The sequence below is a fragment of the Corylus avellana genome, chromosome 1 (assembly GCF_965113065.1).
Source record: "Corylus avellana chromosome 1, dhCorAvel1.hap1.2, whole genome shotgun sequence".
NCBI lineage: Eukaryota > Viridiplantae > Streptophyta > Magnoliopsida > Fagales > Betulaceae > Corylus > Corylus avellana.
In genome coordinates, this window is record NC_142490.1 from 46,418,432 (window position 1) to 46,441,131 (window position 22,700).

The 22,700-nt window shown below is 40.5% G+C and overlaps 3 protein-coding genes and 1 pseudogene across 4 annotated transcripts; 2 read left to right on the top strand and 2 right to left on the bottom strand.

Moving 5' to 3' along the window:
- The first annotated feature begins 3,882 nt into the window (after positions 1–3,882).
- Positions 3,883–6,149, top strand: LOC148589951 (uncharacterized). 2 transcript variants are annotated; one of them, XM_088512159.1, is made up of 5 exons: positions 3,883–4,018; positions 4,159–4,240; positions 4,897–5,105; positions 5,587–5,691; positions 5,784–6,149. In XM_088512159.1, the coding sequence occupies exons 3-5, from the start codon at positions 5,061–5,063 to the stop codon at positions 5,889–5,891; spliced, it is 258 nt and encodes an 85-aa protein (XP_088368285.1). In that variant the 5' UTR covers positions 3,883–4,018; positions 4,159–4,240; positions 4,897–5,060; the 3' UTR covers positions 5,892–6,149. The 2 variants fall into 2 exon arrangements, with proteins under 2 accessions (XP_088368285.1, XP_088368284.1); XM_088512158.1 differs by having other exon boundaries at positions 3,883–4,240; positions 4,999–5,105.
- Positions 6,150–8,202: 2,053 nt separating this feature from the next.
- On the top strand, positions 8,203–8,695 carry LOC148589952 (cytochrome c oxidase subunit 5C-like). The gene is made up of 2 exons (XM_088512397.1): positions 8,203–8,602; positions 8,690–8,695. Exons 1-2 carry the CDS (start codon positions 8,456–8,458, stop codon positions 8,693–8,695), a joined length of 153 nt encoding a protein of 50 aa, XP_088368523.1. The 5' UTR covers positions 8,203–8,455.
- A 6,992-nt stretch (positions 8,696–15,687) lies between these two features.
- On the bottom strand, positions 15,688–16,743 carry LOC148589953 (uncharacterized). Its single transcript, XM_088515864.1, has one exon. The coding sequence runs from the start codon at positions 16,741–16,743 to the stop codon at positions 15,688–15,690; it is 1,056 nt and encodes a 351-aa protein (XP_088371990.1).
- Positions 16,744–21,409: 4,666 nt separating this feature from the next.
- LOC132170126 (putative pectate lyase 2 pseudogene) lies at positions 21,410–22,138 on the bottom strand (annotated as a pseudogene).
- Positions 22,139–22,700: the final 562 nt, after the last annotated feature.

Below are 22,700 nucleotides of genomic sequence, written 5' to 3' on the forward strand. Positions count from 1 at the left end.
ACCCAGGAAATCACTATCAAAAGATTATCTAGAGATTACAGACACTAGGAACACTTACAACCCTTTGCAAGACCTTGGCTCCGTAAGATCGACAAGCCTACAACTCGTCTCCATGCTCACAATCTTCTTCAACGTGATTCTCCTTTATCGGACCCTTCCGATAGACTTCTCAACCGTAAATTTATCAAAGGAATAACTAAAACTCTAAGAGATTCAATTAAACGCTCACCACATATGATCTCTCTTAGCACAACCTCCGACGAACTCTCTGGGGGCGAAAATTCGTACATCTCTCTTCTATAATGATGTATATATACCCTCGACAAAACCCTAGACCTAACCCACTTAAAATCATGTTTTTGGGCCTAAAACTTACGGGGGGTCTGGACATGTTAATGGGCTGTCCGGACACGGCTTTGCGGAGCAAAATTTTAGTTTCTGGAATTGCGGTTCGAACCCGGCCTGTCCAGTCTTGATCAACAGCTCCGATCGATATGCGTTTGTGGTCCGATTGAGTTGAAATTTTGCAGGGACATTCATAACACATGAATCTACATTATGAACGGTCAAGATTGGATTCTGAGCATTCTATATCAGTGTTTGAGTCCGTAAACAGTAGCTTCTGCATTTTGGAACTGAATTAAGCCAACCCAAGAACTAACAGGTTTGACTAATCCTATCTTATATTTGGTGTCCCCCTTTTTCCCACCAAACCAAACAAAACCAAAAACATTGACTCCCTTTTTTAATGTATCTTAGAGATTTTTTTATTTTTTTTTATTTTTTTATTTTTTTTTTTTAGTGTTTTATATTTTGGATTGTTTGACGTTGATGTATTTGTTTTGAAAACAGAAGATAAAAGTGGGAAGTAAAAAGCTTTAACGAATAAAGTTGGATTACGTGATTTATTGGTTTGATTTGGATCATATCATGTTTATAAATCAAACGGTTAGATTAAATTTACATGGCCAGCAATGATTTGGATTGCAAGATTAAATCAAGTGACATCTAATTGGAACTAATTAATAAATTTAATTTAACAATCATAATTAAGTAACGGTTAACAATCCATATTAGACAACTGATAAGTGAAATCAAACGGTCCAAATTAATTAATGACTGTTAATGAAAGTTATTTTTTTCTAATTTCAAAATTAAGCTTTTGTCAATGATCAAACATGAAGCTGTTATGATAGTTGTTCAAATAGTCATGATGACATATTGTTAATTAGAAAATATATGATTTATTCTACACCAACAACTCACTCCATGATCATCTTTTGAAGCAAAATCATATTAAGACTTAATAAAATAAATCCCCTATCTCTTTACACCGTCTTAAAAATAGACAAAAGCATTAACTTTGACCAAACCTGATATTTGCATGAAAATCTTCTCCATGTTGACAATGAATTTCTACTAAAGCAAGCATTATGAATCTAGATAATAACATATATCCATGATAAAATGAATAACAAAACATCGGCAAAGGCAAAGCCCATCAAATGTTGATGTTGGCTGTCTTTATTAGATATACACATTAAAAAAATGTATATATAGCTACAATATTACAACTATTTTGTTATTCTGATCACGAACAATTAATTCGGATAGTAAATATGAAAAAGTATTTATGAGATTCATCTGCCTGAACAAGTCTTCGACTGTCCACTTCTTATTCGAGCAACTGAGTCGTATACGATCCTTTTCACATTTGTTGTCCAGATTACTAGCAATCAGAGCAACAAATTGTCTGATAATCAGGATTTGTTTATAACCGGTGTGATTTTGGTTGCTTTTTAATGCGTAGTTACACATTGCATACACACAGGCACCCCCTTTCTTGCACTTCTTGTTGCAGCGTCCACAGTGCAGCTTGTTGGACATGGGGTTCACACATTGACCATCGCAGCAGATCTCAGAAAACCTGCATGGCTTCCCACATTTCCCGCAGTTGAAAATGTTTGTCGTCACATTCACACACCACTTCATGCAGCAGTCTGGCCCACCGCTGCCCACGGCGCTGCAAACCTTGGGATTTTTGTCACATGTCCAAACGTACCGGTCGAAGTTCACGTAGCGGTCGTAGTTCACGTAGCGGTCGTAGTTCAGAGCAAGGATGTGGCGGCTTGGCCCCCGGAGAGAAGTTGGTTCTTGGGCTTTCACCATTGAACGATCTTCATCATCCTCACGACTGAGAAATGAGCCTTTTTTATCAGATGGTGTTGGCGTGAGAGCAACGGCCAAAGCCGCCATGAGCATGGCCAGCACAAAAACAACCTTTGGCGACTTGATGATGATCATCTTTTGTGTTGTCTGTGTGCGGACACGTGAGGGAGAAAGATTTGATGTTTCAAAGAGGAGGGAGCCGTTGGGGTGGAGGATATATAACAATGGCGACTGGCGCGCTGAGGTCTTTATAGAGGGTTAATTCATGTGTGTGTCTCTTAGTTGGGTGGTCAATTCAATGCTTAACTAACATTTCATTCAATCGAAGTTAGTCTTCCAAACAATCATTAAACTCCAAAAGAGGGGAAAATTTTGAAAAGTGTTCACACAAATTAGATGGATAGGTGATATAGGAGTAATGCTACAAGTCCCTCTCGTGTCCCTCTTGAATTCTTTTAAGAATTATGTGGCTATTAAAATCACCATCGATCATTATTGAATTTTGTTTAAATGGTGATTTTAATAACTACATCATTCTTTAAGGGACTTAAGAAGAACACAAGAATGATTTCTAAAATTACTCGTGATATAGATATAGATGGCACGGACGCATGCTAAACTGACTTGACAATTTATAATTAGTTAAATAGTTAAGCAAAAAATCTCACTTGCTACTTTAATTATCAATCATACAATATAATTATTTTATTAATCATGAACTGTCACGCTAATTTATAAAAGAATTGTAATAAAAGATGTAATGTCTCGCCCAAGCATTTGCATGTTAACAATGTCTTCTCTCTCTAACCAATCGTTGGTAATTATGATTACTTTCATGGCCATATATATGGGCAATCCAAAAGTAAAGTAACGAAAAGAAAAGATTAAATAAAATAAATAAATTGATCTATTGTTTTCCATTAAACTAATTAATAATTAAAGGGTGCATACAAGAAATGCAAGAAATAATATAAAATGATTAGTTCGTATTAAATTGTCAAATATATATTATAGTGATCAATTAACTGCGCGTAGTATGGCAAAACTAGCGGTTCAATTGTTCAAATGTTTGAAGATCCTGAGTATTCCATTTTCCAAATTGAGAAAAGCGGGTATATAAGCAATTACATGTTGTCTATGTTTTGACGTTTTATTATAAAACTATTTGAAGTTCATAATTGACTTTATATGATCTCTACGTAATCAAAGAAATAAGACGGCCCAACAACCTAACTCCCATATAATTATCTCATTCTCATAGCAATATATATTCTCTCACGCCAACATATAGTGAGAGAATATACATTGGTGTACAATATTTCATTTGTTAAAAAACAAATGCAATTTTTTTTTAAATTTTTTTTTTTATTTAATGCCAAGGTTAATTGGTTGATCAGTACTAACATATATGTGAGCAAAGCAGGATAAAAGTTTTGTTTGAGATTGTGATTTCGTAAGAATAATTTACGTACGTTTTTTAAAAGATATCGCAAAACGAAAAGCCTTTGGCATTGCAATTTAAAAGGCAATTAATCTAAAATAAGAAGAAAAAAAATCTACGATTTCTATAAGTAGGCTATGAGATGCTTATTTAAAAAAGGAAAATGTTAAAGGCACAACACAAACCCAACTCAGGACCAACTTCTCTCCTACATGGCATTTTTCTTTTAAAAAATAAAAGTTTGAATTTTAAACCATACACATAGTCTATCTCTCACCTTTTAGATCCAAAAATCCTCTCTCAGTCTCTCGCTCCCCCTCCTGCACTCATCCTCTTCCTCCGGCGAGTTCGTTGGCCACCGACGAAGCTGTCCGTACGTCGCTCCTGTCTCTCTCACTCCGGCGCAAGGTTCCGTCTCTGTCTCTCTCACTCCAGCGACGTCTAAGGCCACCAGCGAAACTCCTGTCTCTCTCACTTGAATTTACAATTTTGTTGCCAAGAAAAGATTACAATGATATCTTCTACTATCTCTATTGTTGCATTTACAGGCTTCTTGCACGTGAGGGAATAAATGCAGAGCAGCTTGCACGGGAAGAGGAGCAGGAAGAGGAAGAGCCCACCAACTAAACAGTGCGTTTCGATCCTATCTTAACTGTGGTCTTCATTCTTCTTATTCTTTGCGTACCCAGGAGCCATTATATTGGATGCGATTACTGTGGAATCTTTGTTCAATTACATGTAACACGCGTTTGTTGATTCAGACAATCACATATTGCCTTCTTTTCATTTGGGCTTTTGTTCAATTCTTGCGAATTTTGTTTTTTGTTTTTGTTTTTGATGCATACATATATTTACGCGCTGTCAAATATCTGATTAATTATATGTTATTTGATTTTGCTTTCCTCCATTTTTTTTGTCAATTTGATTTTTTGCTTTCATTTTTTTTTTTAATCTGGGTATTGCTTATATTTGTGCGTGTTTGTTCTTATTGGGTTTTGATGAATGATGGAGCTTTACATTTCTTGATTCATGTATTTCTAGATTTTCTATTGTTGCTTATGGGTATATTTGTTTCTTTGTATTGTTAATTTGTATATATTTGTGTGTTCTTGCTGGGTTTTGATCAGTGATGGAGCTTCTTGTTTCTTGATTCGTGTACTTCCGGATTTTTGATTGTTGCTTTTAGGGGTAAAATTGGTTCTTTCTATTGTCAAATATTGTTATGTGAAAAAATGAAAGATCTTTAGTTTTTAATTTTTTGATCCCTTTTGCTTTAATTTGCTTAGGAACCAATTGGAGGCACAATCTCAGTCAGATTCATGCTTTGTCTTTCATTTGGGAAAAATTGCATTTTTAGGGTAAAACTTTGCTGGTGGTGGTTGTTGCAGATTGCTACAGCTTGAAGCGATTTTGTTAGAAAAAATAGAAAAGAAATAGGAAAGAAAGGAAAATGCATCCTCCTTTAACACTACACAAGCACCCGATGTGCGCCGAAGTGAGTCCATCTTCATCTTCTAGCTTTTTTCATGATTTACTATCCACAATTTCTTTAGGCTTATAAATCTCTTCTTTTTATTTTGTGGAGGCTGACTTTAAATGGATAGCTTTGACCGGATATATCTATTAATTTTCTTGGTTCATATTATGAGATACATGGTCCTAGGATTTTGAGCCAAATCCGAGTAGTTGGGATATGTCTAGATTGAGTAGCAATAAGTAAGAGGAAAGGTGATTTTCGCATGGTAACCCTCCTATCATCTATGAGCAAGAGAAGTTGGAATAGTTTTATGGCAATCAATGTAAAGTGAACTGTGTTTTGCTTCACAAACTATAAATGTCCATGTCATAATTTTGATTCTTATGTCCAGTTCAGTGGAAGCATTTCATTCTTTTTTTTTTTTCTTCAAATCAAATGTTGGAAGATGGCGAATAAGTGGATAGATGTTGGTATGATTGTTCTATCTGATTTTGTGCAGATTATTGAGGAGTTCCAAAAGTGTCATATAGACCATCCCATTGGGAAATTCTTTGGTGAATGTACAGATCTCAAAATAAAGCTTGATCGTTGTTTCAGGGAGGAGGTGAGTTTTCATTATATGGGTCTTGGTTTTTTCTCTAGTTGGGATCTTTATTTTATTATTCTCATAACAAGATCTTCAACTTTTTTTGACAGAAAGCTCTGAAGCGGAAAGTAAACTTTGAGCAGAGTAAGAAATTGAAGGAAAGACTACAAGCTTTTAGGAAGGAAACTGCTGAAGAGAACAACCTTGTTCAAAGTTAATGGGGAAGTGAGAGATCAACATCTTCATGGTAAACAGAAGTTTGATGATTACTCCAAGAGCACTCATCCATGAACTGTTGCTGGTGCAAATAACATAAAGAAACTGTTGTTGTAGGAAACATGACTTGATATTTTGTTGCACATGATGTTTTCATGGTGCTTATTTGTTTTGTTGAATTCGTGGGAATTAATCACATTTGTATTTCCTATTTAAGCTATTCACTTTTTAGTTGCTGGAGAGGGATATTTGATAATTATGCATGAAATGTTTTTTATCCACTTCTGGCTTTGCAACAAGATTGTCACCTAATCACATTTCATTGATAGATTCCTCGGTAAACATAAATAAATATATACATGTCTTAAAAGCTAAATCAATTTTGGAGACAAAGAGAATATGAGGTGATATTTAGCATAGCTAGGAAAAATGGTTATTGCCTTTTAACTTATTGCTACATCATGTTGAAAGGCATCTAAGCTTGAGTGGCCTGATTGTTTTTTGTTTTTTTTTGGGTTTAATAATCAGCTAAGTATCGATACAAATTGGAAAGTTGCAATTCAACATGAGATGTTGTCATCTTAACCACTTATTGCCTTTTGGTTAAAAGAACCAGTTTGCCGCATATCTGAACTTCTAATACGTCATACTGTCAAGTTATATTGCCTACTTTCAATCTTAGTTTTTTTTTAACTTGAAGTTGGTTTTTGTTGGAAAAACATATAGAGGCGATCGCCTAGGACCTGCAAATGTGTCCATCTACATTTTCTTATAAAATACACCATTTTCTTAGGTTGCAAATGCGTCCATCTATATTTTCTTATAAAATACGCCATTTTCTTACAACCTAATTCTCAAGGACATACACGCTGTTTTTTAGCAAGATAAAATTTAACTTAATAGTTGAGACAACTCTAACATTTCCCGCATATGCAAAACAAACATAAAATAGAGAACTAGAAATAATAGATACATTAGATGTCACATTAAGATACACAATAATTGTGAAGAGGAAAAAAATATAGACACTAAAACATAACCCTACTAAAACCCACTGCCCCAAATTCACTATTTTTCCTAAAGCTACCATCATTTGCACGTTATAACTACAAATTAACAAACACTTTCACTATCTCTATTTCTTCAAATTTTTCATCTCCATCCAACTCTTCATTCGAACTTTTATCCCCATCCAACTCTTCATCCGAACAAGTGATCCTTAAGACATTTGGTTCTTCAACTTCTTCATCCACATCTATAAAAAAGGGATACAAAGTTAAAAGCCATCATGGTGTGTCAAAGCAAAATTATTACCCAAACAAAAGATGAAACATTGGCCATCATCCCAGAAATACATTACCGTTAAAACTATAAAACACTTATAAGGAGTTTTTATTATAGGTACAAACATACAATTAGAGAAGTTTAATTGTTTGATATCATATACAAAAACTTTTATATATTTTGATAAAGTAGAGCAACCAAATTGCGCTAGTTTGTACCTATACTAAAACTAGGTTACTGTCTAGTAAAGAAGCATTAATGGTTAGTCTGCTACCAAGTTGCACTAGCTATTGTTCATACACTCATATGCCTCGGCAAGCAAATAGATGGTTTCTTAAGCTACTATAGAATGAAAAACTAGAAATACTAATCCTTTCGACTACATTATCCCATTTTGCAACAACCATAAATTTCCAGAACAGAACACACAACAATCAAGTATGCACTTTCAACCATTCCTTTTCTTTTCGATGAATAAGCTGATTTTATATCAAACACTCAAACCATTACAAGACTCCAGAAAAAAAAAAAACCGGTACACAATTGCTAAATCAGCAACTACACAACTGCACAGATCCAATGGCAGCAGATTTGGAACAGAAAATTGACAAATAAGAGGAAGAAATTGAAAAGAACACGAGCGAGAGAGAGAGAGCATAGTAGCATATGATTATATATCAAGGGTGGAACTACAATTAATATTTGATTGTAGTAGCATATGAAGCTGTCAGGTTGCAATTAATATTTGATTCTAGCAGCATATGATTATCAAGATTTTCACAATATTGAAGTTGCAATAACTAGCTTGTCCTTGTTCTTTCATAGGCTGCATATCAAGGGAGGAACTACAATTTTAAGTGCAGGGGACAAAACCAAAAAGAACTTTTTTGGGCAGTAAAATTTTGATTTTGAAAGGGATATATATATATATATATATATATATATATATATATATATATATATATATATATATATATTTGGGGAACGCGTTGAGGCTTGGGGGCTTCACAATGTAGTTTCGCCCCTAGCTGCAGTAAGACTCGTGTCCATCTGTAATATACTCTGTAACAAATTCACTTACTGGGTGTTTGAACTGATATGACAATATTAATTTGTAATAACAGTTGTAATCTGGCATTTACTTATCCTTTGGAAATATTGTTTGGTTATTTTAATTGATTGGCTTGTTGATTTTACTTTTGTGCCTCTTAAAAAGAAAATAATGAAAATGGCCCGTCGTCTCTACTTGCAGACTTTACAAGCTTTCTACTAAAGAAGCACAATGGCTGGCTCTAGGGTTGCTCATGCCACCTTGAAAGGACCAAGTGTTGTCAAGGAGTTATGCATTGGGTTGGCACTTGGTTTGGCTGCTGGTGGCCTCTGGAAAATGCACATTATAATCTTAGGCCTTACTGCTCAACTTAGGGCTGTATTTGTTTGTTAGTTTGTTACATATCGCACATATATCTATCTCAAGCCATATTTTTTGTTCTTTGGCTTTGGGTGGTCCTTGTAGTTCTGACAATTTGAATCATTGATTCCTTAATTGTGCAATCATATACCTTTGCTTTTTTATTCCCCCACCCCCAACCAACAAAAAATAAAATAAAAAACCCGTGGGCTTCACAAAGACAGTAGTTTATACAGAAATTATTGAGCTTTTTGATATATCAAGGTGGATATATAGCCTACTTAAATTTCCTTAAAATTAGGCCAGTGCTAAGAGTTCAATTCGCAATATTTGATAAAATGAAAATTCTAGCTTACATTCTTATATCACTTGCAGAGAGAGCATAGTAGTTGTACCAAAAACAACTTTTTGTTTGGTAATATATATTCGGCCATAATGCAGGAAAACAACCACCTATCATTCTATCTACTGCAAATCTAAACCCTAAATACACATAAATTTAATACACTATTCTAGCACCCACTACACATAAATCAAAAAGCCCTAGATTTTGAATGTGGATGAGAAAGAGGGATTACTTACCACCGGTGGAGGAGAGAGAGAGCCTTCGGCTTCGCCGGAGTGAGAGAGAGACAGGAGCTTCGCTAGTGGCTGTAGACGTCGCCGGAGTGAGAGAGACAGTGGACGGAACCTTGCGATGGACGGACAGCTTCGCCGGTGCTGAAGAACTCGCCGGAGGAGAGAGAGGGTGAGCGCGGGAGGGAGAGCGATGGAGTGAGAGAGGATTTCCGGTGGCCGAAGAACTCGCCGGAGGAGAGAGAGGGTGAGGGCGGGAGGGAGAGCGATGGAGTGAGAGAGGATTTCCGGTGGCCAAAGAACTCGTTGGAGGAGAGAGAGGGTAAGCACGGGAGGGCTGAGAGGGGGTTTTCTGATTTCTGAAAATTTGTTTTTTTACAAACCTTTGATTTGGTTTTAAAAAAAATATAATAAAAAAAAAAGTGCCCACGTAGGAGAGAAGTTGGTTTTAAGTTGGGTTTATGTTGTGCCTTTATCAAACCTCTTTAAAAAAATGTGAATTTAAACCAAAATTACGATTTCGCATAACAAATATTTGACAAAAAAATACTTCTAATATGTTTTACCAAACGCCTTTGCAATTTTAAAAAATAGTGATTTTAAAAATACGTACTTATTAAAACCGTAATCCCAAACGGACCATACAAGTACTCATTCTTTCGTCCCTTGTTTTGGGAGAGGGGGGTGGGCAAATTGCAAGGTAAAACTATGAAAACTCAAGTTGTAGTCATTTATTTGATCTCATTTTTTTAAAGAGTAACGATAGATTTACAACTTTTTTATAATTTGCTGGCATGTGTCAGTATATATATGGTGTCACATTAGCCGCTAAAAAAAAATTAAACACCCTTCAATTACACGTTTCTACAATAAATTGTAGTACATCTAAGATTTTTCTTTCCCTAAAGCGCAAATATATAATTTAAAATAATTGTAATAAAAAAACAAAATACCTTCAACACTACTCCACACACCTCTTACAATTCTTTAGAGCTAGAGATATATAATTGTATAATCATAAACATAACTAAAAACTTAATAAGTTTTGTAGCTTCAATTCTACATCACAAACAAGAGACAAGCAACTTAACACTTTTTATATATATGGATGCATTTCTGCTTGTAGCAATTCTTTTATGGGGCTCTTGCCTACATGCCCTATTATATAAAGGAGTAAGGCTACAAACAACATTTTTATTTCATTGATATTTTACTCTACTGATGTAGTAACAAACCATCGTTGGGAGCATTTGACTATGATTTTTCAGAGCTTTATGCTCTCATTGCTTTGTGTTGTAAAATATTTATGCTCTTTATCTTTTATTAATGAAATCTACACATTTCAGTTCCAAAAAAAATAAAAAGTTCTTGAGTTTTGTTGATGCACAGTTTTCCAGGATGATGACGTGGCGCGCTTGCCGAGCTTGAGTTGGACCAACACCCGAACAATTTTGACTGCATAACAAAGAAGAAGGAAGGATCGAAGTGACCGGGGGTGAGCCGGCGTGAGCACTTCGATGCCTAAGTCAGAATGGGAAAGGATATTAGTAACAACTACAGAGCTCAGATTATGAGAGTTGTGATTACCTTTGCTTTGATCATATGACTTGTATTTATAGGCATTGGAGGAAATTTGATTTCCCACTTATTAAGGAATCTTATCCCTCGATATTGGCTAAACAAACTTTTGAATGAAAAGATTATGTTTGTTAGTTCTTCCACGATTTAAGCGACTTGAGATCAGAGGATCAACTTCGTAATCTTTTAAGATATCAGAGTTATTCCCTTTACTGAGACTTACATGTCCTGAGTTATTCTCGGACTTTATGGTCTCGACTAGGGGTTGCCTCGGATTTGTGGTCTCGGATAACATGAGTAGGTCTCGTCTTGGATCACTTGAGTAGGTCTCGGACTTGGGCCTCTTGAGTAGGTCTCGGACTTGGGCCTCCTCTGGCTGGGCCCAAGGACTGCTCAATAAATGGTAGGCTAGTTCATGACCCAACAGTTACCTCCCAATTTCGAAGTTTGTAGAACTAAAGAAATTTCATGTCTTGATGGAATGAACCGAGGCCAGCTTTTCTTGAAAGAAATTCCGAGACAGTCAATGTCTTTCCGACTCTGTCCCGGATTAATAAGGCGGCAAAATTTGAGATTTAAATTTCAGATTCAAAATTTAAATTTCAAATCTTGGAGGGAAAATTCAAAATTCAAATTTCAAATATTGGAGGAAAAATTTGACTTTTGAATATTCAGGTGTCGATTGAGATTCCGAGACCCTATCGCTTCATTAATGCTGGCCTTTGAGTACCTTACACGTGTCATCTGCAGGCGGCGTCGGTTGATCTTCCGAGACACTGTCACTCGTCAACTGTAGATGTCGATTGAGATTCCGAGACTCTGTCGGTGCATTGAACTTGGTCATGAGGTATGTCCACGTGTCGCTTGCCGAGGCCTGCTCCACACGGCGCATTTAATGCGCACGTTACCGAGGCGATCTTATTAAAATACAATGGTCCTCCTTTCTTTTCTCATTCTTTCCATCTTTTCGCTTTCTGCTTTCTGTTTTCTCTTTGTTCTTCCAGAGCTTTCTTTTTTCTTCCTATACACCATGTCTGGAGATGAAGGATCAGGCTCTGATGGTCTCGGAGGCAACACCTACCCAGCCTGCTGGCGGCCGTTATTAACTAAGGCCGATGAAGCTAGAATCCGGGAGGAATGTTTTATTCCCAAATCTGTGAAGTTGCGGTTTGATGACGAACGGGTAGGTGCTATAGTGCGCTCCGACGCGCACGAAGTTTGCCTGTACGAGACTATGTTTCGTGCTGGTTTTCGACTCCCCTTTCCACCAATAATACGAGAGTTGCTGAGCTACTTGAACCTGGCCCCGCATCAGATCGTTCCCAATGCCTGGAGGCTTATTTATGCCTGCGTGCTACTATGGCCTTTAGCGCTCGGACCGGGACACCACCTTACTGCCCGAGAATTTTTATGGGTATATCGGCTCCAGAAAAACCCGAAGTGCGATGGCTTATAAAACTTTCAGTCCCGACGGGGTAAATTCATCCATGTAGATGGAAAGTATTCCAGCAACCATGCGTGGAAGGGAAAATACTTTTTCGCAACGGGCCAATGGGAATTCCATCCTACTGAAGTTGCCCAAGGTCCAAGAGTGCCCCGGGAAACCAGTGTTCCTGCCAGGAACACTTCTAAAGAGCCAATCCTCATCGACCACGAACAGCAGCGTGTGAACGACGTTTTATGGTCGACTCGAAAACATGAAAATCTACTGAGTTATTCGCTGCTAATGAGTACGGCCTCGGAGGGGAGAGGCCTCGCTGCAGTAGAAGGAGGTGTCGGCGGAGGCAAAAAGAGACTTGCTTCTGTGGTCATCCGAGACCCAAAGCTTGTTATCTCAGATCCTCCGGCTACTAATACCTGGGGGGCTACTCCGAAGAAGGCCAGACTCGATAAAGGTAAAGGCAAATTAATCGAGTCACCTAAGCAGAAGAATCTACCACTCCAAACCGGTGGAGCTCTGAAGATAAGTGGGAGAGTGGACCCACCTGCTGTTCCGCAATTCCGAACCACGGGGCCATTGAAAATGGATACGAAGGCCAAAAAACTTAACCCTTCTCCTCCGGCAGCTAGGGCTCTATGCTTGGTCGATGAGCCCGTGGAATCTGACAAACCCGAGGCCCCTCAACCTAAAAAAAGGAAGCTGGTAAAAGCAGTAGAAGTGAAGGTACATGATCAGTTTGCTAGCTTGCTGGCTGCTAGGCGAAAGGCTGCTCCTGGGCCTGTGGTGAAGCCGGTTGCAGAAGTTGAGGCCTTTCTGGCAAACGAACCTGTCCCAGCACGCCTATTAAATGCCACTCCCTTGGCCTCGGATGGAGTTGAGGCTAGGACTGCAATCCCCATCGAATCTCTTTCGCTCCAACCCCTGGGCTCCAATATCCAACATATTTTGGATGATATAGAGTTGGTGGAGCATTCGGATAGCTCCGTAGAGATGGTGTATGAGAGGACCGAGGGGCCAACTGCAGCTGTCGAAGGAGCTCGACCTCTTTCCCCCATTGACGAGGCTGAATCGGAAGTCCATGGTCCTACATCTACTAGGGCTCGGACGCCGACTCCTGTCAAGAAGGTTACCGAGAAGGCCTCGGCTAAAGAGATGGAGTCTATTGCCGAGACCTCATCCTCTTCCGCCTCGGCAATTAGACCACAAAGAGTAGATTGGACTATCGGCGGACGTCTGGCAGACTTTAGCGGTGACCTGAAGGGTAACCCTTTCTTAGCGTTGGTGGATTTAATTCTGCACGAGAGTCTTGTAATGGAACGTGATATCTCTGCTCAAGGCATGACAGAGCAGATGATTTTTTTCCAGCTTACTGTAAGTGTACTACCCTTTTCTTTTTTTTCTTTTTTTTTTTTACATATATATACTAACAAAATCCTTATCTCAGGGTGTTATGAGGTCGTTGGTTTTGTATTGCTACTTCTGAAAGGTAGCTAATGACTCGGCCACTAAAACTAACACCGTCCAAAGCTTAGTCACTGATCTGGAAGCCGAAAATGCTAGGCTAAAGGAGGTAGTGGCTAAGCAAGACGAAGAGCTGCTGCTCTCGGGCCGCCAGCAGTCAATAATGGAGGCCGAGACTTCCGAGGCGGCCGCGGCTCGCGCAAGGGCTGAGTCCAAGGCCACAGAGTTGGCGGCTGAGATTGAGGGTCTTCAAGCGGAAATAAACCGACTCCAGGAGGATAATTCCATTATAAAAGAAGACCTGGACCAGTTAGGAGAAGCACACACGGGGGTCTCGGATCAGCTAGAATTGGCTCAGGCTGAAATCCTGGACCAGAAAAACTTGGTGCTGAGAGCGAATGAAGCCAAGGTGATTGCCGAGGAGAAACTAAAGTTTTTCAAAGGCAAATATGTTCAAGTGAGGGCTCAACTGAGGGAGGCTAAAAGCCGTGCTGCAAATTATTTACGTCAGTTATCTTTTGCCTCATGGGTTCGAAATTCTGCTTGGGCCGACGGGCTCATCCTCGGTTTTGAAACCTTTCGAGAATGGGCTAAAGACTCAGCCCGGAAGATAGATCTCAACAGGGTGAAGATCGAGGATATCCCTTGTTCGGACGCTGCTATGGCTCAATTGGTCAACCTAGGCCAAGAACAAATGCCTGATGCAACAGGGATAAAAGAATTTTTCTTCGATCCCTTCTCAGATCAACATCGCCAAGGTGCCGAGTCTGATCCTGATGACACCCAATCTGAGGCCGATTCTGTCGAGTCCATATCTGCCGAGGCTCCCGATATTAATCCTGCTTCTGCCCCTAAGGCAAAATGATGTAATACCATTTGACAACTTTTGTACATACCTCAAGTTTCTTAATGAAATGAGTTTTTTGCGTTTATATGAATCTTGAAGTAACAACTTGATATTTGTTTGTTGCCTAAGGTAATTAAAAGAATCTTATAACTATATTTCTCCGAGTTATGTCTTGGAGACTTTGGTTTAGCCTTAGTTACGCTACCACGAGTTAAGCCTCGTAGAGTTTGATTGTTCCCACGAATCAAGTCTCGGAGAGTCGGATTCCTACTCCGAGTCAGGTCTCGGAGAGTTTGGTTCCTACTCCGAGTCAAATCTCGGAGAGTTTAATTAGTTTTTTTTTTTTTCTTCAGACTTACCCATAGTTATGCTACTCCGAGTTAGGTCTCGGAAAGTTCTTTGAGGTTTCTAAGTCCGGGTTACGTTAAGAGAATGCTCCTTTTGGTTACATCCTGCTTGGAAGTGCCTTTTCAGCCGTCTTCTCCGAGATTAATAAAATCATTTAATTTGTACATATGAACCTTATATGCTGCATAACTCCGAGATACTTTTATTCATTGAAATAAAGTAATGAAATGACGAACAAATTACATATCGCAGCATTTAGACAGTACTTTTTAAGGTATTCAACATTCCAAGGCCTCGGAAGAGCCTTACCTTTGGAGTCTTCCAAGTGGTATGCTCCTGCTCTTTTGCACTCAATCGCCCTATAAGGTCCTTCCCAATTAGGAGCCAGCTTTCCCTTAGCTGTGTCCTTGGTCGCCAAAGTAGCTTTACGTAAAACCATATCTCCAACTTTGAAGCTCCGAGGCTTGACCTTTTTATTGAAATACCGAGTCACTCTTGCCTGATATGCTGCCATAGCACCTGGGCTTGATCCCGCTTCTCTTGTAGCAAATCCAAGTGCAACTGTAACCCCTCATCATTAGTCTCAGAATGGAAGGTCTCTACACGATAGCTGCCTGAGCCTACCTCGGCTGGAATGACTGCCTCAGTTCCGAATGCTAAGGCATATGGTGTCTCTTCGGTTGGAATTCTCTTGGTCGTTCGGTATGCCCATAATACTTCTGGAAGATCTTCTGCCTAATTTCCTTTCCGATCATCCAGCTTCTTCTTCAAGATTTTGAAAATTGTTTTGTTGGTGGCCTCTACCTGCCCATTTGCCTGGGGGTGCCCTGGAGACGAGTAATAGTTCCTTATTCACAGCTGGACACACCAGGCTTGGAATGAGTCGCAGTCAAATTGCTTGCCATTATCTGTGAAAAAAGCATGGGGAATGCCATATCGACATATGATGTTCTTCCATAAGAATCGTTCTATTGCTTTGGCTGTGATATTCACTAAGGCTTCAACCTCTGCCCACTTGGTGAAATAGTCTACAGCAACAACCGTGAACCATGCATTTCCCCTGCTCCGAGGCAATGGTCCTACTATATCTACCCCCCATTGGGAGAAGGGCCAAGGTGAAGAGATTGCACTCAGATCCTCAGGAGGTTGATGAGTGACGTTAGCGAATCGCTGGCACTTGTCACAATTCCTGACTATATCTGCCGAGTCTTGATTCCTGTTGGGCCAATAGAAACTCGCTCGGACTGCTTTATGTACCAATATTCTGGCTCCAGAATGGCTTCCACAGACCCCTTCATGGATCTCTCTAAGGATATAATCTCCTTCATCCTTCGAAACATATTTTAAGAGTGGCAACGTGAAACCCCTTTTGTAAAGGACTCCATTTATCATTGTAAACCTTTCTGCTCTTACCTTCAACCGGATAGCTAGTTTTTTATCTGAAGGAAGTACTCCTCTTTCTAGGTATTCCACGATTTCTAGTTGCCAATTAGGTATGGTCTCGGCTGTCGAGACCGACACCGTCTCGGTAACTAATGATTGTGGAAGAATTTGGATAGGAGTCTCGGCTTCAATCGCTTTCCTGGCCGTTGAGGCTATTCGGGCCAACTGGTCTGCTCTTTCATTCTCTGGTCTCGCAATTTTCACAATGCTAAACTTCTTGAATAAAGCTTGCAAATCCTGCACCTTAGATAAGTATAACTTCATCTTATCTCCCTTAGCTTCGAATTCCCCTCGGATGTGCCCTACAACGACCTGGGAGTCACTCCTTATTTTGACAAGTTTGGCTCCCATTTCAAGAGCTAAACCGAGTCCTGCTAAGACTGCCTCGTACTCGGCCTCGTTATTCGTTGTCTTGAACTTCAACTTCAATGCACTACATAATTCTTCCCCATCGGGTGTAATCATTACTATCCTTGCTCCACCATGCTTCTTCGTAGATGATCCATCCACATAAATTACCAAGTTTCATCACTTGGCCAGCTGGTGATGTCTGGCAAATTAGTGAATTCTGCTAGAAAATCAGCCAGTGCCTGGCCCTTGAGAGAATTCCGAGGGAGAAACTCGATATCGAATTCTCCCAGCTCAATAGCCCAGTTAGCTAATCTTCCCGACAGATTTAGCTTTCTTAGTACTTTCTTCAAAGGGTATTCAGTCAACACCCTGATAGTATGAGCTTGGAAGTAGGGTCAGAGCTTCCTGGATGCTATAACCAAGGCGAAAGCCAGTTTTTCCATCTGGGGATACCTTTCTTCAGCGCCCCTCAAAGCTCTACTTGTGAAGTATACAAGCTTTTGAATTCCTTCTTCTTCTCGAATTAATGCAGCACTAACAGCCGATCGGGACACGGCTAAATACAAATATAGTACCTCCCCAGGTATTGTCTAGCTCAGCAAAGGCGGGCTCATCAGGTATTCTTTCAGCTGTCCGAAGGCTTCTTCGCATTCGTCTGTCCATTCAAAGGCCTTTCGCAAGACTTTGAAAAATGGAAGACATTTATCGGTTGATCGTGAAATGAACCGATTTAGTGCCGCTATCCTTCTTGTCAATTGCTGGAGCTGTTTCAAGTTTCTCGGAGATTGCATATCCAAGACAGCTTGTATTTTTTCAGGATTGGCCTCTATTCCTCGGCTGGACACCATGTAACCAAGGAACTTTCCTGATGAAACTCCGAATGCACACTTTGAGGGATTCAACTTCATCCCGTACTTCTTCAAGGTTGCGAACGTCTCTTGCAAGTCGAGTATGTGGTCCTGTGGCAACACATTCTTGACTAGCATGTCATCAACGTATACTTCCATATTGCGTCCGATCTGGTCTCGGAACATCTTATTTACCAGCCTCTGGTATGTTGCCCCTGCGTTCTTCAAACCGAAGGGCATGACTTTATAACAGTACAGGCCTCGGTCAGTTATGAACGCAGTTTTCTCACGGTCTTCTGGATGCATGTATATCTGGTTGTAGCCAGAAAAGGCGTCCATGAAGCTGAGTAAACCATATCCAGCTGTTGAGTCCACCAATGCATCAATGCCAGGTAATGGAAAACTATCTTCTGGGCAGGCTTTATTGAAGTCAGTGAAATCCACGCACATCCTCCACTTTCCATTGGACTTTTTGACCAATACTACATTGGCCAACCAGTCGGGATAATATACTTCTTCAATGAAACGAGCCTTGAGAAGTTTCTCCACTTCTTCTGTTATGGCTACATTCCGTTCAGGGGCGAATTTTCTTCTTTTTTGCTTCACCGGTTTTACACTTGGATCCACATTTAGCTGGTGGAGGATGTCTTCAGGATCAATTCCTGGCATATCTTCGTGAGTCCATGCAAAAACTTCTAAATTCCTTGTTAGGAAGATGATGAGGCCGTCTCGGATTCTAGGACTGAGCTGCGTCCCAATCTTCAACGTCTTGTCTCAACTTACTACCACATCCTCTAGAGGTTCAGCTGGTTCCCCCTTTGGGTCATTCCTGTTATTTCCACCTACTGTACCAATTACAATAGGAGTCGGATCCAAGACCCTGAGAGACGTATTATAACATCTTCTCGACTGGGTCTGATCCCCATTCACTTCTCCGACTCCTTCTTCTGTCGGGAAACTTCATCATCAAATGGTATGTTAAAGTTACGGCCTTTAACTTATTTAAAGCAGGTCTACCGATAATGGCATTGTAGGCACCTGGTCGGTCAATAACCAGAAAATCTACCATCACAGTTTTCTGCTTAGGTGCTGCTCCTGCCGTTACAGGGAGTGAAATAAGACCAATCGGCTGGACCTGCTCTCCTGCAAATCCAACCAGGGGAGAGCTAAATGGTGTGACCCTATCACGATCGATACCCATTTGCTTAAAAACTGGCCAGTACAGTATATCAGCCGAGCTTCCATTGTCCACCAGAATTCTGTGGATCATATGGTTGGCCACTGTTACAGTTACGACTAGCGGATCATCATGGGGCTGCATTACCCCCCTAGCGTCCTCTTCAGAAAAAGAAAGGACCACTGAATCCTTTTTTGCAACTTTGGACGGTCTCTGCACTATAAAGATTTCCTCGGTCTGTGTCTTCCTAGCATGGGCTTTCCTGGCCGAATTAGACTGTCCTCCACCAGCTATTCCTCCGGCAATAGTATGGATTTCTCCTACCACCCCTTGATCCTGAGGGGGCCTCGGATCTTCTTTGTGTCCATTATCCCGACCATGTCTCGGCTCTCGTCTTCCTACGTCTCGGCAGGCATCCAACAGAAGGGGCTGTTGGTGGACCGCGTCTTGCTTCCTCTCTCCTGCTAAGAATCTTACTAACCTTCCATTTCTAATGAAAGTTTCGATTTCCTGGCGCAAGGTTATACAGTCTTCCGTCAAATGCCCGTGAGCTTTATGGTACTCGCAGAACTTCGTCCGATCTCGCTTCCTCGGATCACCCCGCAACTTACTTGGCCACCTGAAAGCTGGGTCTCTTCTGATTTCCATAAACACTTCGTTGACCTTGGTATTCAAAGGTGTGAACCTTCGATCTTCACGCCGCCGGGGTTCTGTCTTTGGGATTGATGGTACAGTCTTCTTTACTACTCTCTTTTGAAACCTTTCTTCCTTTGGAGCAGATGCTATAGGTGGCTCCTTTTTGGCGTCCTCCTTCTCCCGGTCTTCTTCCTCCTGACTTTTTGTGAGAGCTTTAATCATTTCCTCCTGATTAATATACTCCTCTGTCTTGGCAATAAACTCAGGAAGAGTTATTTCTGTTGAACTCTTTGATACTTCGGCCATTAGAGGCCCGTTTGGCCTGACCCCATGCCATAATGCGGATAATACCGTTTGATCCCCCGGGTTATCCACTAACAATTTTTTTTTATTGAACTTATGCATGAAATCTTTTAGGCTTTCTTCCTTCCCTTGACGCAAGGACAGTAAGCAAGCCGAATGCTTCCTCCTCTTCTTGGTAGCCAGGAATTGGCTTAAAAAAAGACTTCCAAGTTCTTTGAAGCTGTCTATTGACTTGGCAGGCAATCTGGCAAACCAATCCTGAGCAACTCCTTCCAAAGTGAGAGGAAAGGTTTTACATGCTATTTCATCCGGAAACCTATGAAGGGAAAAGTGAACACGGACGCTTTCTATATGTTCAGAAGGGTCGCCACTACCGTTAAACTCCTTGACGCGAGGCATCTTGAAGTTTTCAGGCAGAGGGAAACTTAACACTCGATCAGTGAAAGGCAGGTCGGTGTTATCCATAAACCCTGAAGCAGGGGTTTTTCCATCCTTTTCAGCCAACTTGCGAGTTAGTTCTTCGTACTTCTTCTTTAAATCTTCCATGTCAGCACTCATCTGGTCCTCATTTCGCCCTTGAAATTGCTCCCTTCGAGGCCTAGCATGCTGAGACCTCTCTGGGTTCTGCTGCTCACGATGCTCCTCATTCTGGATGGTAGTATGATGGCTAGCTTGGACTGAACTTGCTTCCTCATCGCGATGAGAACCTGCAGTTCACTTCCCATCGCGAATCTCCCTTCGCCTTTCCCTCTCACACCGTTCTTCACGCCTTCGTGCTCGCTCTTGGTCCCTCTTGCTATTACGGCCCTCAGCAGCTGTGAGCCTTATAGCCAGGTCTTCATTCTGCTTTTTCAGAGCCTTCATGGATTCAGGCATCTGCTTCATGAATTCGGCTAGATCGGATGGTGGTGGTGCGTTGGAGGCTGTAGCCGTGGAACGGGTAGTCACCATTTTGGATTAATAGAGAACTGATGAAAATCGAAGTTCCCACAGACGGTGCCAAACTGTTAATGCACAGTTTTCCAGGATGATAACGTGGCGCGCTTGCCGAGCTTGAGTTGGACCAACATCTGAACAATTTTGACTGCACAACAAAGAAGAAGGAAGGATCGAAGTGACCGGGGGTGAGCCGGCGTGAGCACTCCGATGCCTAAGTCAGAATGGGAAAGGATATTAGTAACAACTACAGAGCTTAGATTATGAGAGTTGTGATTACCTTTACTTTGATCATATGACTTGTATTTATAGGCATTGGAGGAAATTTGATTTCCCACTTATTAAGGAATCTTATCCCTCGATATTGGCTAAACAAACATTTGAATGAAAAGATTATGTTTGTTAGTTCTTCCACGATTTAAGCGACTTGAGATCAGAGGATCAACTTCGTAATCTTTTAAGATATCAGAGTTATTCCCTTTACTGAGACTTACATGTCCTAAGTTATTCTCGAACTTTATGGTCTCGGCTAGGGGTTGCCTCGGATTTGTGGTCTCGGATAACATGAGTAGGTCTCGTCTTGGATCACTTGAGTAGGTCTCGGACTTGGGCCTCTTGAGTAGGTCTCGGACTTGGGCCTCCTCTGGCTGGGCCCAAGGACTGCTCAATAAATGGTAAGCTAGTTCATGACCCAACAAGTTTGAACTTTAATTTGTAAAGTTTATTTGTAATTTTCCATTAAATATTTACTTGTATTAATCAAATATATATATTTTTTTTCATCAATTAAAACTTTTGAAATAACTTATAATTTAAATGAGAGGCTAGACCTACTTGATCGCGATAAGGAAGAATGATGAAGAAAAATGTTAATGGGTGTTTATAATACCTTATCGTGCTGTGAGAAATAGTTGTTAGAGATGGTGATAGCGGTGGAAGCATGAATAACATCAATGAGCCCATCCGTGCAACGGGCGAGAAAGCAATGGTCAATCCAAACATTCGAGGCTGCAAATACTACAATGGCATCTCCATCGGAGCCGCCACGACGCCCAACATGCGTCAAACTACTCCTAACCTTGCCAGATTTCCCCTTCTTACAGTCATGAATGCTGATCCCATGTATTATCACATGGCTTACGCGTTGCACCGTGATGCATGGCCCGTTAGCAATCTCCACTTTCGCCCCTCTCCCGTCTATGGTCTTGAAACTGTTCATAATAAGCTCATTCTCCAGCTTGATGACCATGTCCTTGGCGAAAACGATCCAAAGCGGCTCCGTTTGGATAACACCGTATCGAAGCGTGCCCGGTTTAGGGTTTACCGCGTCGTCGTTAGATGTGGTGACCATGTATATTTTCCCATATTTACCTCCTATTGCATCTTTGCCGAACCTGACCGCGCAATTGGCCAATGCTTGGCGGTTGGCCGCCCAGTTCGACTTCGTACGCCAGCACGAGTCTATTGCATTCAAAATGGGGTTAGGAGTGCTGGGGGCATAAGAAGAAGAACTCCAGGGTGATGGGTTGTAATAGGCTGCTGCCGAGGTTGAAGCAAAGCATGCTAGAAAGCATGTAAGCAGAAGAGAGAGAGGGGCTTGGGTGGCCATGGCTGGTGTGTGAGACAAAGGAACAACGGGATTAAATAGGTGGTGAGAATGTGGTGCCCACGATTGATTTGGGGTTGGTGTCATTGTGGGGAAGATTTTAGGCAGCACAAAGACGTGGTTGCACGAGTTTAATTAAGTTAATTGGTTGACTTTGCTCGATGAATGCTAAGGCAACTCCAAATGTTAAGCGGATTGTGGAGTTAATTAATTAATTGCCTTAATTAACACTCGAGACAGAGATATCATACAATATTTAATTATTACCAATTCATACTTTATGAGTTTGTTGTATTCATTGGATATGTACGAAAGACCTTTCTGGGGAGAATTCGAAATATCATGTGACTGGAAATGTTAAGTGTATCTATTAATCCTGGGAAATTCATTTTAAATGGATGTGATTATGGAAAATTTATTTTAAATGGGTAACCAGAAAGGTCTCTTTATTCATTCTCTCTTACCCTTTTATTTTTATTTTATTTTTCTTGGTCTCTTTACTCTAATTACGGAAAACTTAAAACAAAAACTGGTCAGTTGACCTTAATATCGAGACATAGATTAA